The sequence below is a fragment of the Ochotona princeps genome, chromosome 3 (genome assembly GCF_030435755.1).
Source record: "Ochotona princeps isolate mOchPri1 chromosome 3, mOchPri1.hap1, whole genome shotgun sequence".
Taxonomy (NCBI): domain Eukaryota; kingdom Metazoa; phylum Chordata; class Mammalia; order Lagomorpha; family Ochotonidae; genus Ochotona; species Ochotona princeps.
Window position 1 is genome coordinate 113,004,249 of NC_080834.1, and position 17,615 is coordinate 113,021,863.

A 17,615-nucleotide genomic window follows, 5' to 3' on the forward strand; every position below is an offset into this window, starting at 1 on the left:
AATAGATCCACATCTCTCACCATACACTAAGATCAGATCTAAATGGATAACAGATCTAAACCTACATCCAGAAACCTTCAAACTTTTGGAAGAAAATGTTGGAAACACACTGGAACACTTAGGGGTAGGCCCTCACTTCCTAAAAAAGACTCCAGATGCAGTAGAAATCAAGACCAAAATAAACAATTGGGACCTCATCAAACTAAGAAGCTTCTGTACAGCTAGAGAAACAATCAACAAAGTAAAAAGGCAACCCACAGAATGGGAGAAGATCTTCGCACACGACATAGGTGATAGAGGGCTAATATCCAGAATATACAAAGAGCTACAAAACAACCAAAATGTCAAAACAAACAACCCACTCAAGAAATGGGCACGGGAAATGGGCAGACACTTCACAAAGGAACAAACCCAAATGGCAAATAAACATATGAAAAAATGCTCAAGTTCCCTGGCAATAAGGGAAATCCAAATTAAAACATCAATGAGGTACCACCTAACGCCAGTAAGACTGGCCCACATGAATAAAAGCACCAACGACACTTGTTGGCGAGGTTGCGGGGAAAAGGGAACCCTACTCCACTGCTGGTGGGGCTGCAGGCTGGTACAGCCTCTATGGAAATCAGTATGGAGAATATTCAAACAACTCAAATTCAACATACCGTATGATCCAGCAATAGCACTCCTAGGAATATATCCAGAACACTTGTTCTATGAGAAACCAACATGTACTCCTATGTTCATAGCAGCACAATCAGTAATTGCAAAAACATGGAAACAACCAAAATGCCCATCAAAAGAGGATTGGATAAGAAAGCTATGGTTCATCTACTCCATGGAATACTACTCAGCTATTAAAAAAAACAAAATGCAGTTCTTTGTGGCCAAATGGGCCAAACTGGAAACCATAATGCTAAGGGAAATGAGCCAATCCCAAAAGGTTAAATACCACATGTTTGCCTTAATTTAAGATGATATGATGTTATGTATAACATGTTATGTTTTGAATGTTATATGTTGTGTATAAACTAAAATTGAAGTATAGGTGAGGTGGTCACAGAAGGTGGCTGGGAACCCGCATTTACTTTTAACATATTGGTTACTCATTACTATGTCAATTAATTCCATAATGATGTAAATTTTTGCTGATGGTATGTTGGAGCTTTCAATTGACTGGGATGATACTCTGCTGGCTCTGTCATCAGACCAGAGAGGGTATACCTAAGAAACCGTTGAACTTGACGGGACAATAAGATGCTGGACTCTATGTTTGGTATACGCTTGCAATGGGGAAATCTCAACTGAACTTGAGCTGTGGTTATGCAATAAGGTGGAGGAATCCACCATGGTGGGAGGGTTTGGGGAGGGGTGGGGAGAACCCAAGTATCTATGTAACTGTGTCACATAATACAATGTAATTACTGAAGTTAAATAATAAATAATTAAAAAAAAAAAAAAAAAAAAAAAAACATTATTCGAGCTTTTATTTCTAATTGTCACTCTTGTAGCAATCCAAGAGAACAAATAAGACAAAATCGCTGCAAAGCACTGAATCCCTGTAACCGGTCCATAGTATGATGTAAGTTTGCTTCTCACTCCAAATTCTGTCACCACCTAAAAATTTAGCTTGCCAGGTTGATATTTGATAATGTGCCAAAAATTAATATTGATAGGGGCTATATAAAATAACAAAGTGAAAGACTTGATTTTTCTGTAAATTTGCTGTTGACACAGATTGTTGCATTCCTCTGCATCTTTGAGTGAGTTGATATCCTTTATAGTACATGAACTATCTGAACTGAGCAAATGACTTACTTAAAGCAACTTAGATCCTTCTTCCATTAACCACCAGCAAATCTAGATTAAAATATTAATTCTCTCTCAAACACATCGTTTAGTACCCTCTCGTGTACAAGGAAAATTGAAGAAGTATATAGAAAAGATGAAAACACCATACACATATTTCAAAACTTTATTTGCATCAAATATCTTCATTACATTTTCTGCCATTTTTGTAGTACCCTTCCTATTTTATGCACTTAATTTACGCATATGTAAATTGCTACTTTTACACATGCTTTGTTCATTCTGTTGCCTGCTTATGGTAAAACACACATAACTTAAAAATTTCCCACCTTATCTAATTTGAAATCTATAATTCAATTGTGTAACCAATTTCTGAAACTCTTTTCATCTTGCAGAACCAAAAGTGTATATCTAGTAAATAACTTTCTACTCCCTTCTCCCAAAAGCTCCTGACAATCACCATTCTGCTTTTTGTGAATTTGACTACTGTAGATAGCATGTGTAAGTAGAATTATAAAGTATGTCTTGAGCATGTAGCTTATTTATTCAGCATAACATCCTTCCTATTGTTCTGTGCCATATTATGGATCAGCATTTCCTCATTTTTCAAGGTTGAATGTTATTTCCTTGTTTGCACATAATACATTTTGTTTATCCATTCATCTGTCCGCTGGCAGTTGAGTTGCTCCTTCTTTTCAGCTCTTGTGAGTAAGCTGCTTGAGCATGGGCATGCAATATTTCCTTGAAATCCTATTTTTAATTCCTCTGGATATATATCAGAAGTGGACTTGATAAATCAGATAGTAGTTTATTTTTAATTTGGGGGCATTGCTACACTGTTTTTCAAAGTAGTTGCATCATTTTACATTCCCATAAAGAGTGCACAGGAGATTCGATGGCTCGACATCCTTGTTAACATTTGTTTATTTTGTAGTTTTTTTGTTTTGTTTTGTTTTCACTGTTTTATGGTAGCTATCTTAATGGATGTGAGATGACAGCTTGTCATGATTTTAATCTGAGTTTCTCTAATGAATAGTGATATTGGCTGTCTTTTCAGGTATTTCTCCCCTTAGGATTCATTTATTTTTATTGGAAAGGCAGGTTTATTGAGAGGAGGAGAGACAGAAAGATTTTCAACCACTGGTTCACTACCCAAGTGGCTGCAACAGCAGGAGCTGAGCCAATCTGAACCCAGGAGCCAGAAGCCTCTTCCAGGTCTTCCACACAAGTGCAGGGTCCCAAGATTTTTGGCTATGCTTGACTGCTTTCCCAGACCACAAACAGGGAACTGGTTGGGAAGTAGAGCAGCCAGGACACAACCTGGTGCTCATATAGAATCCCAGCCCATGTAAAGCAAAAGACTTAGTTCCTGGCTTCTTTTCAGGTATTTATTGGACATTTTAAAATACACTCTGGGAAAATATTCGTTAAGTTCTATTGTCTTTTTTTTAATTGTTTTGTTCTGTAGTTATAGCTTTTGAGTCATTGGAGTTCTCTATATAAGAATTTTGACTACTAATACTGCTGCATACAACAGCACGGACAGGGTTAGAGAGTGAGGCAACGTGCAATTAAGAAATATAAGAAATGAGACAGACACAAAATAAAGACTACAAAAATAAAGACTATAAAAGTAGGGCAGCCAGAGGGAAGTCTGCTTCTTCAAGGCGGGAAGCTGGCCCAGAAAATTTGCTATCTCAATCTTACATTGAACTGCTTGGGGATTCAAATTAAAGGAATTAATGTAGCACAGATCTTGATTGCCACACCACATCAGGCAGTACATGACTGTCTCAAGGATCCTTAAAGCACACAGTTTTGTGGCCGTGGCCCACTACCCAACTGAAGACCCCTGTCCTCAGACCTTGGCTTTAGTTTCAGACTTTTGCCTACTGGCAGACCACTGACCAGGGTATTTGACCTGAATATATCTGGCAGCAGCAGTCTGTGAACTCAAGATTCTAGGCATTTTTGCCCTGCTCTTATCAAGTCATAGTTTTCTTCTTTTCCTTTTTTTTTTTTTTTTTTTTTTTGGACAGAAATTTTTTTTTCTTTAATATTCATTTATTCACCCCAAACCCTTCCCCCATCATGAATTCCTTCACCTTGATGCATAACCACAGCTCAAGTTCCGTTGAGATTCCCTAATTAAAAGTTTACACCTGCCTGTGGCCATTGGCCGTTTATCAGGAACATGAATCGCAGAAGTGTCCTCAAATTTCTTATGTTTTTAATTTTGATATAGTCTAATTTAGCTGTTTTTAAAGTTCCCTGTGATTTATTTTTACTCCGATTCAAGGTAACCACTTTGTTCAATAGGCATCTGATAATTGTCCTACAATATCTTTATTTTTCTATATTATGAAGATACTGATACTATGAATAGAACAATTAGTGTTTACATATGTAAGCAAAGTTGTCTGTGTAGGGAGGTAGTTCAACAGATATCTTCCACATTTTTTCACATGTCATGACCAAGGCCCTGACTTGTCTTTGCTCCAGACTATCTTTTCCTAGATGATAATACGGCAAATAGGCTTGGGAGAAAAGACAACTCTTACAAGCATTGAAGACAATGCTTCCTGATAGAGTAAATGTTTTTACTCTAAAAAAAACCTATATGTTTTTGCCCTTATGTTTACATGAAAGTTGTCTTACATCAGAGAGAACATATATTTGTTCTTCTGGAATTGGCTTATTTCACTGAGCATAACAGTGTCTGGAATCATTTCGTTGTAAATGGTAGGAATTCATTCTTTTTTTATGGCTGAGCAGTATTCCATAGAGTAGATGTACTACATTTTTTTATCCATTCCTCTTTCAGTGGGCATCTGGGGTGTTGCTAATCAAAACAGTCTGGAAATGTTACAGAAGTACCGAAGAAGATCAATGGAACAGAATAGAAACACCAGAAGGGAGCCCATACATGTATAGCCAACCAATCTTTGGTAAGAAAACTGAGAACAATCCAGAGGAAAAGCCTGGTCTATTCAACAAATGCTGTTGAGACAATTGGATAGCAGCATGCAGAGATAAGAAACAAAATGCCTGCCTATTAACCTTATACAAAAATCAGCTCTAAATGGATCCAGGACCTAAATCTGAATGCATAAACCTTCGAAATAATAGAGAAAGCCATAGGAAGCACTCTCCAAGATATAGCCATCGGTAAAAGACTTCCTCAGACATTATAAAGTCACCAAAGCCACAGTCAGTCAAAGACAAATGAGACTGCATCAAACTAAGAAGCTTCTGTACAGCAAAGGAAACAATCAACAAACTGAAGAAGAAAGCAACACAATAGGAGAAAATATTTGCACACTACACAACCAATAGGGGGCTAATATCTAGGATTTATAAAGAGCCTCAGAAACTCAATGAAAGCAAAACAAACAACCCTGTAAAGAAATGCATGCAGAAGTTAACAGACATTTTTTTTTTTCAAAAGAACAAACTCAAATTGCTAATAGATATTTGCAAAAAAAAAAATGCTTAGACTCCCCAACTGTCAGGGAAACGCAGATAAAAACTCCATTGAGATTCCACCTAACTCCAATGAGTTTGGCCTACATTTAGAATCATAACACCTGCTGATGTGGATGTGAGGAGAAAGCACCCTCTTTAATTGTTGGTGGGAGTGTAGCCTAGTACAACCACTATAGAATTCAATATGGTGAGCGTGAAAACAACTAAAAAATTATCTGTCATAATATCCAATTATCACACTTCTGGAAATATAGCCAAAGGAAATGAAAATGGCATATGGAAAAATGACCTGTAATCCATTATTGACAACAGCACAATCTGTCTTCGTTTTCTTCCAACCTCTATCTGTAACTCTTTCAAATAAACAAATAAATAAATTGATGAAAAAATAGAGGAGCTGGGATAACCCAAGCTCAATAAGATGGGATGCCAGCATTCCAGGCAGCATTTTAACCACTGTGCCCAGTTCCCACTCCTGAAGTATTTAATTATATTCCATAACCATAACCACTTTGAATTTTGTTTCCATCTTGAGGGATACTAGTTCCTGACCAGATAAAATATGTCATATGAAAATATTATACAAATCATTTTCCTTTCTCAGTCATAGTCACTAATGGAGATGTCTAAAAATGTAATGCAAGATCTTAACATCGTTTCTTTAATCAATTGTTCAACTAGTTAAACTATACTGACAATCCACAGTTTATCGTGTTTTGCTGAAGTATCTTCAGTAAAGCTTTTGGAACTAGTAAGTGAGGTTAGGAATGTGTAGCAGAATTCAAATGCAGTTTTCAAAAAAAATGATTTTTCCAAAATTATCAATGAGCCATTTGAAGCTGGAATGTGAAATTCATTGTTTTTGTCAACCAAAAATATAAAGAAAACGTCTAATATTTTATGATATCTCTAATAATTTCTGTAATATTTTCATTTTAAACAATAAAGTTTAGGTAGGAAATAAAACCTGAATTATGATGTAATAAGTTACACTGATTAGAATATTCAATAGTGTTTGGATGTCAACATTAAATTTTCATGTAGATTTAGCAAAACTTGATGTGTAATTTTAGCAAGTGACAATCTATTATCTGTAGCTCAAATGAAAAAGTAAAAAAAAAAATCAGAAAAGCCAACTAAATTATGAATTAAATTGGTTCTGGCATGGTAGCCTAGTGGCTATATCCTCGTTTGCATGCATCAGGATCCCACATGGGCACCGGTTTATGTCCCAGCTGCTCCACTTCCGATCCAGCTCCCTGCCAGTAGCCTGGGAGAGCAGTGGAGGATGACCAAAAGCCTTCAGACTCTGTATCCTTTTGGGAGACCCAGAGGAAGTTCCTGGCTCCTGGCTTCGAATCAGCTCTGCTCTGGCCATTGTGAACCCCTGTGGAATGAACCAATGGTCAGAAGATCTTTCTCCCTGTCTCTCTGTCTGTAAATCTCCTTTTCAAATAAATAAATAAATGCACAATAATTAAATTACTGACTGAAGAATCAGTTTTAAATCTATAGTAAATAAAAAATCAATGAATTTATAGTAGTCAAAATGCTAATATTGGCATACAGATACTTCAACAGAATTTTTATAAAGATGTCAATGTAATCAAACAGAAAATGCAGAATCTTGTCAATTAATTGCTGTGGAAAAGCTATAGATTCGAATATCTTCATTTTTACCTCACACCATAAGCAAATTCAATTAAAACAGTTTACAGGAAATAAATTTAAAACCAAAAACTTATCAAAGTTTTGAAAGAAAAGCAGAAAATATTATTAGCATCTTGGGTTAGGTAGTATTCCTAAACCGTACCTGTTAAATGCACAAACCATAACAGAAAAAAAAACACGTTAAATTCAACAACATTAAAATTTTTATCTTAAAAATAAACAAATGAGGATATTAAAAGACAAGATATAGACAGAAAATCATATGTGTATACAATAAAATACGGATTCACATCCAGAATACACAAAGAATGTTTATAATTCAATAACAAGACAGCCCAATTTTTTAAATTATTATTTATTTGATAGTGAGAGTTAGGCAGAGGGGAAAAACTTCTGTCTGCTGGTTCATTCGCAAAAATCCCACAATGACAGGGCTTGGCCCCAACTAGAGCCTGGAGCCAGGGATTCCACCCAGCTGTCCCATTCAGGAGGCAAAAACGCAATTACTTACAGCATGATCGGTGCTTCCCAGGGTTTACATTGGCAAGTAACTGAATTCAGGAGCTGGAGCCAGATACTGAACTCAGGTACACCAGTTTGTGAAGAAGGCATCTTAATTACTAGGGTAAATGCCTTGCTTGTCCCAATTTTTTTTAGTTGGATAAGCGATTCAATTGAAATATCTCAAAAAATTTGTACAAATGACCAGGAAACAAATGAAAAGATAATATCACTAGTCACTAGGAATATGAACTCTAAAGCCACAATTAGATGAAAGTATATATCCATGTACTATAGCCAAAAATAAAAATCTGTGCACATACATATTGATCGTAGCAAGCTCTGATTAGGGTACAGAGCAACTGGAACATTCCTGCTATCTGGTGAGGAAGTGGAATACAACAAATGCTTTGAAAAGAGGCTGAGCAAAATCTGAACAAGTTACACATTGCTTGCCACAGAACCCCATATTCTCATCCCAGGAGCATGGATGCTTTCAACAAAGGACACTTACTAGAATGTTTACAGCAATTTTATTCATAACAACCATGAACAGAAACAACCTGAATGGTGACCAGTTCGTGAGTGATTGAACAGTGAAACATGCCAACAATTTTAAAAGAACAGTAATAGGAGACAGCCTACTGACATATGCAGCAAATGGCTGGACTTCACATGTGTTATTCTACATGAAAGAAGCTTTACACACAGGTTTCCACTGTGTCATTCCATGAATGTGGCACTCTGGAGAATGTAAAACTATACAGTCAGGAAATAAATCAATGGTTGCCAGAAACTGGATAGGTAAGGACGAAATCAGCTATAAGAGAGTGTGAAAAACCCTTCTGGTATAGCTAGGAATTTTTGTACCGCTGCTATGATGGTTATCCATCTGTCAAAATATATCACAGTGTACATTATTTAAGGGTGATATTACTACCTATAAAGTTGCTGCTTAATTTAAAATGACGTAAGTGGCATTGTGCTCAAAGACAAGTTAATTTTCTGGAGGGTAGAGAAAGAATATACATAAGGGAAATAAAATCCAACTGTGGTTTTGTTTGAATTTCCCACATGGTTAATGATCTGAACTTTTTTTTCATTTGTCTACCGACCATTTGAATTTCATTTTTGAAAAATGGTCTGTTCATGCCATCTTTCCATTTCTCAACTGGACTGTTTCATTGTTGAGTTTCTTGAGTTGCTTATAGGTCCTTGATATTAATCATTTCCAGGGTGCTTAGTTTGCAAATATTTTGTCTCACTTGATAAGTTGCCCTCATTTGTTGTGTGTTTCCTTTGCTTCTTGGGTTGATGTAATCTCAACTGTATTTTTACTCTTACTGCCCGTACTTATAGGCTGTTTTCCAAGAACTTTCTGTCTATGCCAAGGTCTTACTTGCCCCAGAGGGTCAGCATGATAGCCTCATGCTTAAACCCTCAACTTGCAAACACCAGAATCCCATATGGGCGTCAGGTTATATCCCAGGTGTTTCACTTCTCATCCAGCTCCCTGCTTGTGAAGGATGGCCCAAAGCCTTGGGATTCTGCACCTGCGTGAGACATCTGGAAGAGGTTCCTGGCTCCTGCTTTTGGATCGGATTGGCTCCAGCTATTGCAGCCACTTAGGGAGTGAAACAGTAGACAGATCTTTCTCTCTGTATTTCCTTCTCCCTGAATATCTGATTTTCCATTAAAAATAAATGAAGCTTTTAAAAATAAACTTTCTTCTATATTTTTCTCCAATACTTTAATATATCACATCACCTATTTAGATCCTTGATTCATTGTGAGTGGATTTCTATATATGATGTAAGGTAGGTAATGACATCTTAGAAAAGTCACCAAAGCCATAGGCAGTTAAAGCCAAATAAAACAAATGGGACTACATCAAACTAAGAAGCTTCTGTACAGCAAAGGAAACGATCAACAAACTGAAGAAGAAAACAACACAATAGGAGAAAATATTTGCACGCTACACAACCAATAGGGGACTAATATCCAGGATTTACAAAGAGCCTCAGAAACTCAATAATAACAAGACAAACAACCCTGTAAGAAATGGGTAAAGGAAATGAACTGACCTTTTTCAAAAGAACAAATTCAAATGGCTAACAGACATACGCGGAAAAAAAATGCTCAGGCTCCTTAAGTATCAGGGAAATACAAGTAAAACTCTACTGAGATTCCATCTAACTCCAGGGAGATTGGCTGAATTATGTAATGATTTAATTGGGAAGCTTGGGATGATTATCAAAAAATGTGGTCTGATCATTTTGCAATATATGCACATGATAAAATGAGCACAGATACAATAATTAAATGAATAAAATGAATACACACATCAAATCATGTGAACTTAAAAATAAAGTTTTTTCTTTTTTATTTATATAAAGGAACCAAATTTCATATATTTCAACATACAGTTTTAAGAACATGATATTTATGACTCCACATTTCCATGCACAAGCAGAAATCATAACAAGCATAAGATATACCACAAATAACAAACTGACATAACTGAATAAACTTGGGGAGCTGATCTTTGGCATAGTAAATAAAATGCCACCTGAGATACCCACATTCTATATTAGGGTGTATGAAATCCAGGCTCAGCTTCAGTATGCATCACAGCTTCTTGCAAGTGCAGGACCTGAGAATAACAGGTGGTGGTTCAAGTAAGCAAGCTCCTGCCACCTGCGAGGAAGACAGGCATTAAACTCAACGCAAGCCATCCCTGGCTATTGCAGATATTTGGGGAGTGACCAGTGAGTGGAATGTCAAGTCTCTCTCCCTCGAATCAAAACTAAATCGAAACTTTAAAAATAATTTAGTATTTTTATTTTTGTATAATATCAACAGAGACCTCTCTGCTCACATGTGTAGTTTGCTCAATGTGGCACGGTAAAATTTTCCTTTTGGATATGATGGTGCCTCCTGCAGCTCTCCAAACAGCATCAAATGAGAGATGATTAGGAACTTTTGAGACAAATCACCATTTTCTCTACAAGTTGCACACAACATAAGATACCTATAAAAGGTGAAGTCAATTTATAAAGCATCAATAAATTAATAAAATATAAAAAATAACTAGGCTGTACAACAGCCATGAGCCCTTCCTCACCAGATATCTAATAATTAGCACACATGGATCACTGCCATGATAAAAGTCTAAAAATCATAGTTCTTCAGAAATAATGAATTGAACCTTCAATGTTAAGGTTGAGTGTAGGATGTCCTTGGATCCCTCTTAGGGAGTTGGGACCTGAGTGGTTTTGAACGGTGTAGCGTCATGGCTAAACAAATCCAGTCCAGCCTAACAGTAGACGCATATTCTGTTAAAATCATTACAGACTCATAATACAATGTTTTATCTTCTATCCTTTAAAAACATTATTTAACTGGTTCCTATAGTATCTGCCCACTAACCCTTACTAGCCACAAAAATTTTTCTCAAATTACATCAACTGGTACTTTGGTGACTCCTCCTGCCCCTCTGTCCTCTTAACAAACTTTCCCTCATTACTCCTGTCCACTCACCCCAAACTTCTCTCTGATCCAATCTATTTTAGTCAAACGTGCTTGTCTGGCAGAACAAGATTCTTAGAGAATAATTCAGCAAGATCAGAATACTACATCACGGGCAAAGAAATCTTAAAGGTTAAAAACATCCAGGCATCAAGAAATTTTGTACCCATCACATCTGTAGCTACTTACTGAATAGGCATATGTGATTAAATAAAGATAAAGAAAGAAGGGAGAATTAGTTGTAATGAAGAAGAAAAATTGCTGCTTTAAATAAGGAAAGCCTGACCTGATGAAGAAATCTTCTCCTCTTGGGCAAAAACTCGAACTAAATCTGTCATCATTTTCACTACAGGCATGCTCTTTTTCTGTTGTAACAAAAAGTATTAGTGTTAGACATTAATAGTTTTATCTTGATATTGAATGAACCCATGTCAAGATTTTTAAATTTCCAACATTTTAATCAGAACTCACCAAAGCAAAGTATCTGTGTTCTTGAGGGATTAATATATTAATTTGCACAAATCATTAGTCATATAGTATGGTAAAGCCTCATTGACTCAGACCCCTCTAATTCAGAAATAATCATAGAACACGCAGTGAGATGTAGTTTAAAAACAATTCTGTGACAATAGAAGGGAAACAGGAGATTTGAAACTTAGTTGTACAGTTTAGAAAGTTTCCTTAACCTCTGCGATTTCTGTCCATCTGTATTTAAATAATACAGTCTATCTAATCATCATAGAATCATCTAATTCTTCCCCCTTTCATCTTCCCATTGCTAAGATTTCTGGGAAAAAACTTTGTTGGTCTGCAATTTTTTTTAAAAATCTGGAGTTCATCAATTGCACAAGAGTTTTCTAAATTTAGACAATTATGTTTATGCGTTTGCTTCTGGACCAAATTTCACAGCTTTTATATAATTCTCACAAGGCCCTGTAAACTTCTCAAAAAAAAAATTATTACTGGGGTTGGCATTGTGAAATAGCAAGTTAAGCCTCTACCTGAGATGCTAGCATCCCTTTTGCTAGTTCAAGTCCCAGCAACTCCACTTCCAATCCAGATCCCTGACTGTGCCTGGGAAAGCAAAAAATGTCTTAATTACTTTGGCCTCTGCACCCATGGTGGAAACCTAGACGAAATTCCAGGATTCGGCTTCAACCTGACCCAGCCTTTGCCATTGCAGCCATTTGGTAACTAAACTAGTAGATGGAAGATAGAATCTCCTCCTTTCTCTGTAACTCTACTTTTCAAATAAATTTTAAAAATTTAAAAAATAGGGCCCGGCGGCGTGGCCTAGTGGCTAAAGTCCTCACCTTGAAAGCCCCGGGATCCCATATGGGCGCCGGTTCTAATCCCGGCAGCTCCACTTCCCATCCAGCTCCCTGTTTGTGGCCTGGGAAAGCAGTGGAGGACGGCCCAAAGCTTTGGGACCCTGCACCCGCGTGGGAGACCCGGAAGAGGTTCCAGGTTCCTGGCTTCGGATTGGCGCATACCAGCCCTTTGCAGCTCACTTGGGGAGTGAATCATTTGATGGAAGATCTTCCTCTCTGTCTCTCCTTCTCTCTGTATATCCAGCTTTCCAATAATAATAAAATCTTTAAAAAAAAAATTTTAAATATCTTTTCAGGGGGCCATTGCAGTGAAATAGCAAGCTAATCCTCCACCTCCAGTTTCCTGCTTGTGGCCTGAAAAAGCACTGAATGATGGCTCAAGTCTTTGGGACCCTGCACCCATTATGCAGACTTGGAAGAGGTTTCTGGCTCCTGGCTCCAGACTAGCTCAGCTCTCTAGCCATTGTGACCATTTGAGGAATGAACCAGCAAATGGAAGATTTCTCTTGGTGTGTCTCTCATTCCCTCTGTAAATCTTTCAAGTAGAAATAAATAAAACCTTTTAAAATTATCTTTTTAAAAGGTTTTAAAGAAAGAACCGTTTACTTCAACAATAGACAAATTTCAAGTGATTCACATTAACCTATTTTTGAAAAGCTGACAAAATTTGGCTCAATAATCTTATACTGGTTCTGTAACATTTTCAAATGTCAATCGATGTAGTTGAAGCTACATTGCGGTTGACTCCTATAGGTGATACAGTATGAACTGATCTGTCTAGTTCATATCATTGCAGCAAATGCATTGATCAGTGATTCACCATAGCAGGCTCTCCACCAAGCAAGGAAGGGAATGCCTGTTGACCAGTTTATTAGTAGTAATACCATGTGATGAGTGATCAAACCAGGTGAGGCGGGATCAGCCTCTCTTCTCAACTTGGACTGATTCTCTAGACCTCTAGTCAATGAGGAAGAGTTAGCACATACGGTAGATAGATCATCTTTTCTGCAAGAAGAGCCTTGTCATTTCAGCCAAAATAAAATTCAGGCTTCAAAGTAAGAAAGAATCTTATGAAGAAGACCAAGGCCAAGACTACTGACAGTGCTACCGACCTCCCTCAATGCCACTGGCAGTGAGAAAACCAGAACCTAATTACAGAATTCAAATGAGTATGTTCCTTTCTTTTAACTGAAATTCAGCAGCTATTTAACTCCTCCTTCATTACAAGTCAACTTACCACAAATAACTTGTGACTTTGTCTGATTTACTAACATAAAGCAAAAAAGCACCAGGGATTATATGTAATGTAAGTTGGACTCAAATCCTTTGCATTGTCACAGCTATAAAGACATCCAGCACTATAAATATAAAGCTGCTTTTATGATGCAAACTTAATTAGTTTTTCAATAATGCTTGTTTATTTGCGTTAACTGACAATTACAGGAAGAAAAAGGCTTCAGTCATTAGTATCCTTTAAAAATAGATAGTATATAAAATTAAATGCATGTGATTTGATTCCTGTACACTTCGGTTAATTGTCTTTTAAAAACTTAATGGCATTTGCATTTCTTTTATCTTCTTACAGGAGCATTGTTTTAAATCCAGCCTATTTTCGAAACCATCTTCGTCAAGCCACAGTGTTCAGATGTCTGGAGAGATATTCAGAAGCTGCCCGGTATGTTTGTTGTAACTTTTGTGAAGATTTATTGCAAGTTAAATTAATTTTATTCTCAGATTCTGGTAATAGCATAATAGAACTTTCCATTTCTCTCTTGGAATATGATTTTACCCGAATTATTGTCTTATAAATGTCAAACCAACAATTATTGACTATCTTTTCCTTTAATTAAAGCTATTCCATGATCATAGCTCTTAGCAAAATTCAAACTTTCCAACCATGAGGTCATCAACGATGATGGGAAAACTTCCATAGAATGTTAGAAATGAACTTGAACTCTGCTGTTGAGGACATTCCTAATCGGCTTGTAAAGAGACACAATCCTCTGTCTCTTTCTTGAGTTCTGGAGAATCCAATCACAAGAAAAGTTCCAAGGTACTCTCTCCACTTTGACTTTACAGCCAGGCCACTAAAATGCCATGAACCCTTCTGACCTCTGTATTAATGTCCTTACTAAAAAATTGAATTGATTCTGCATCGCTTTTTTTAAAAAAAATATTACTATAAAGAGAACAGATGTTACATGTTTCACAGATACAGTTCTAAGAATAAAACCATATTTTCCTTCCCTTTACCGCACAGCCAGTGGGTTAGAGCCTTTAATATACTTCAACATAAAGCTTCTGCCTATTTTGTTGTTCTCTGCATTGATTTGTCCCTATGGTTTGCTTGCCTTGCACAAACTGTTCCCAACATGTGAATGACAGAGAATTTAGGAAATGATGTTAAGCATTATTCTGTTGCACACTGCAAAAAAAGTGTCTTTAGAAGGCTCATTAGCTGCAAATGAATTTCATAGGTTCAACAAAAGCAGGTGATAATCTCTATGAAAAGTAGCTTTCCTTAAGAGATGGCCTATTACTATTGTCTTGAATCCAGTTAATAGGAGCCTAAATAAAGCAACCCAGATTGAAACCAGTGAAAAAACTGCTAGCAGAGGACTTTCAGATTCTAAAACAATTATTAAAATTTGAGAAAATTGGAGGGAGTCATTTGCTAATCTGTAGTAGAAGTTAGCGATGCTGGGAGAATTTCTGCTCTGAAAGTAGACAAACACTACAGACCTTGATCTTTCTGTTTTTGCAAGAGCCAGTTCTTAGTAAACTGTTGGCTCTTTCTCAGTTTATCAAGCCAGAGTGAGCTAAAGTAGCAAGAAAAATTCTCCATGAGAGATGGACATTGTGGTGCAGCCGTTTAATCCACCCCTTGAGAGACCTGCATCTATTACCATAGGGCTGGTTCCAGGTCTAACTACTCTGTGGTTCAGATGCAGCTTCCTGCTGTGTCCCTAGGGGACAGCACATGGCTAAGGTATCTAGGGGGCAGCACATGATGGCAAAACCTTGGGTTCTTACCATCCATGTGGGAAACCCAGATGCAGTATCTGGCTCCTGCTTTTGGCCTGGCTTATGCCAGACTGCTGTAGGCATCTGGGAAGTGAACCAGCAGGTGGAAGATCTTCTCTCTCTCTCTCCCTCTCTCTCCCCTTTGGATGTCTAGCTTATCTGTCACTGTGATTTTGAAATAAAGATCTTGAAAAATTATTTATCATTCTAAAACACATAGCAATGAATGCTTGAATATCACAAATCTGTGTATATTTTCTACGTAAAATTGACAACAAACATCTAATATTTAATATTAATTAAATATTAATATTGACTTAATATTACTCTAGTATTAATTGTCCTTAACATATAAATAGGTGTAAAAATGTGCCACAAAATGCTCGAAAGCTTGTCAATAAAAATTAATTTTGGTGCAAAATTTTTGAAATCCATGCAGATTTTGTACCATGCCCATTTCTTGTAAATGTTGTTAAAGACCACTTGTATACACAAATTTCACCGACATAAACTTAGCTTAACTATTTTCCACCGAATTTTTAAAGTACCCTCATATGTGTTCAACTTTCCTTGAAAGCATTCCTGATGATTGTTCATTATGCTGGTAAGGACTTTCTAATAGAGAAACAGTGGCAATTAGTGTCAGATAATTACTGTTAGATACAACTGTTTTTTCATCTCAGTTCCTTGGCAGTTATATCACTCACATTATACATATATGAGTTATATACACATTACAGCTCATCTTTCTCCTCCCTGATAGCGGGAATGCTATAAACTATGAATGTGAATATCTTAGTATCTCTTAGCTGTAAGATTTCTAGTGTGAGTCAACAAATATAAATCAAAATATACATTATTCATTTTTATCAGTAAATATTCTAAGAGCTGAATAGCTTTGTCCAGGTGCCTTGCAAACCAGTCACATTGAAATTCATTGGCAAAGCCAAGATAAGCTGGTTGTTTCTTCTAGGACACCAAGCCATCCTGCCTCCAATATTACAAGGAAGTGACCACATACAAAAGAATATCAGTACTATAGAAGAGAAAGTTTAAAAAAATATGATTCCCGGTGAAGTGTATCAGTCTATAACACATTGAAAAGTAAATATTTATATAGCTGTTGGTTTTTTGGACATTTAAAGTTTTATTGTTATAACCTTTGCCATGCTAAAAGAGATTCTTAGTGATATGGCCAGAAATATCCCCCAAAAGAGATTCACGAAATCCCAGATTTCGAACGAGAGGTGAGAGAGAAATGCTTTTCTCATGGTTGAATAGAAGGTATCAGCCAGGTCTGTAACAATGGAAAGCCATTTTATTTTATTGGTAGATATCCTACTAGACAGAACAGTGAGACACTTAGATAGTAGAAGTTGAATGCAGTTAGGAATTTTTTTATGCAGTTTGGGCACTATGGGAATCCTTATCGTCCTTGGGAAGACAGCTGGCACTACTTGAATTGGTGGCATCACATTTCCAGACACAAAGCCATATTATGAGTGCTGTTAATCTGACCCTTGAGAAAAAAAAATTACCCCGTGAGGCTGACCTGAAATGGAAAGTAGCCTCTCTGTTTCTACACATAAAAATGCCTGTGTTGGTACAGAATGCTTTTACTCAAATATCTGCTTCTCCCCCACCTGAATACTCACTCACACACACACACACACTTCCAAAGAAAGACATACACATGGAAAAGAGAAGCTAAGACTGACTATATGGTGAAGATGTTTAATGACTCCTTTGACAACTTAACTGGCAAAACGTAGCTCATCTCTGCATGCTCAGGAATGAGTACAGGGAGAGGAACGTATCAAGCCCCCAATAGGGGATCCGGTTGCTAGGTCTACATGATGGGTTGTTGACAGCCATTAAATTCCATCAGTAAGAAGATGTTATAAGAACTTGTTGATAGAACCCTGGTTAAAAGGTGATTGTGATAATTTATACAATGTTGGTTAATATCATTGTAAGTGTAAGGCCTAATATAATTAAGATCCATCAGAGTGCACAATGACTCAACTGACATATCCTCCACCTCCAAGCACCAGCATCCCATATGGGCACTGGTTTGTCCTGGCTGCTCCACTTGCAATCTAGCCTGCTGCCTATGACCTGGGAGAGCAGTGGAGGATGGCCCAAGGCCTTGGCACCCTGTGCCCACATGGGAGGCTCTGCAGCGTTTGGCTCCTGGCTTTGGATTGGCTCAGCTTTGACCATTGCTGCCACTTGAGGCATGAACCAGTAGACAGAAGCTCTTTATTT

At 37.0% G+C, this 17,615-nt stretch overlaps 1 protein-coding gene across 3 annotated transcripts in view; it reads left to right on the forward strand.

Moving 5' to 3' along the window:
- The window catches only part of SPATA16 (spermatogenesis associated 16), a 242,481-nt gene that overhangs the window by 84,317 nt on the left and 140,549 nt on the right, over positions 1-17,615 (forward strand). For all 3 annotated transcript variants that reach the window (XM_012928723.3, XM_058661084.1, XM_058661085.1), the window contains exon 4: positions 13,909-13,998. In XM_012928723.3, coding sequence (XP_012784177.2) covers positions 13,909-13,998 — 90 coding nt within the window. The remainder of the gene's footprint in view (positions 1-13,908; positions 13,999-17,615) is intronic.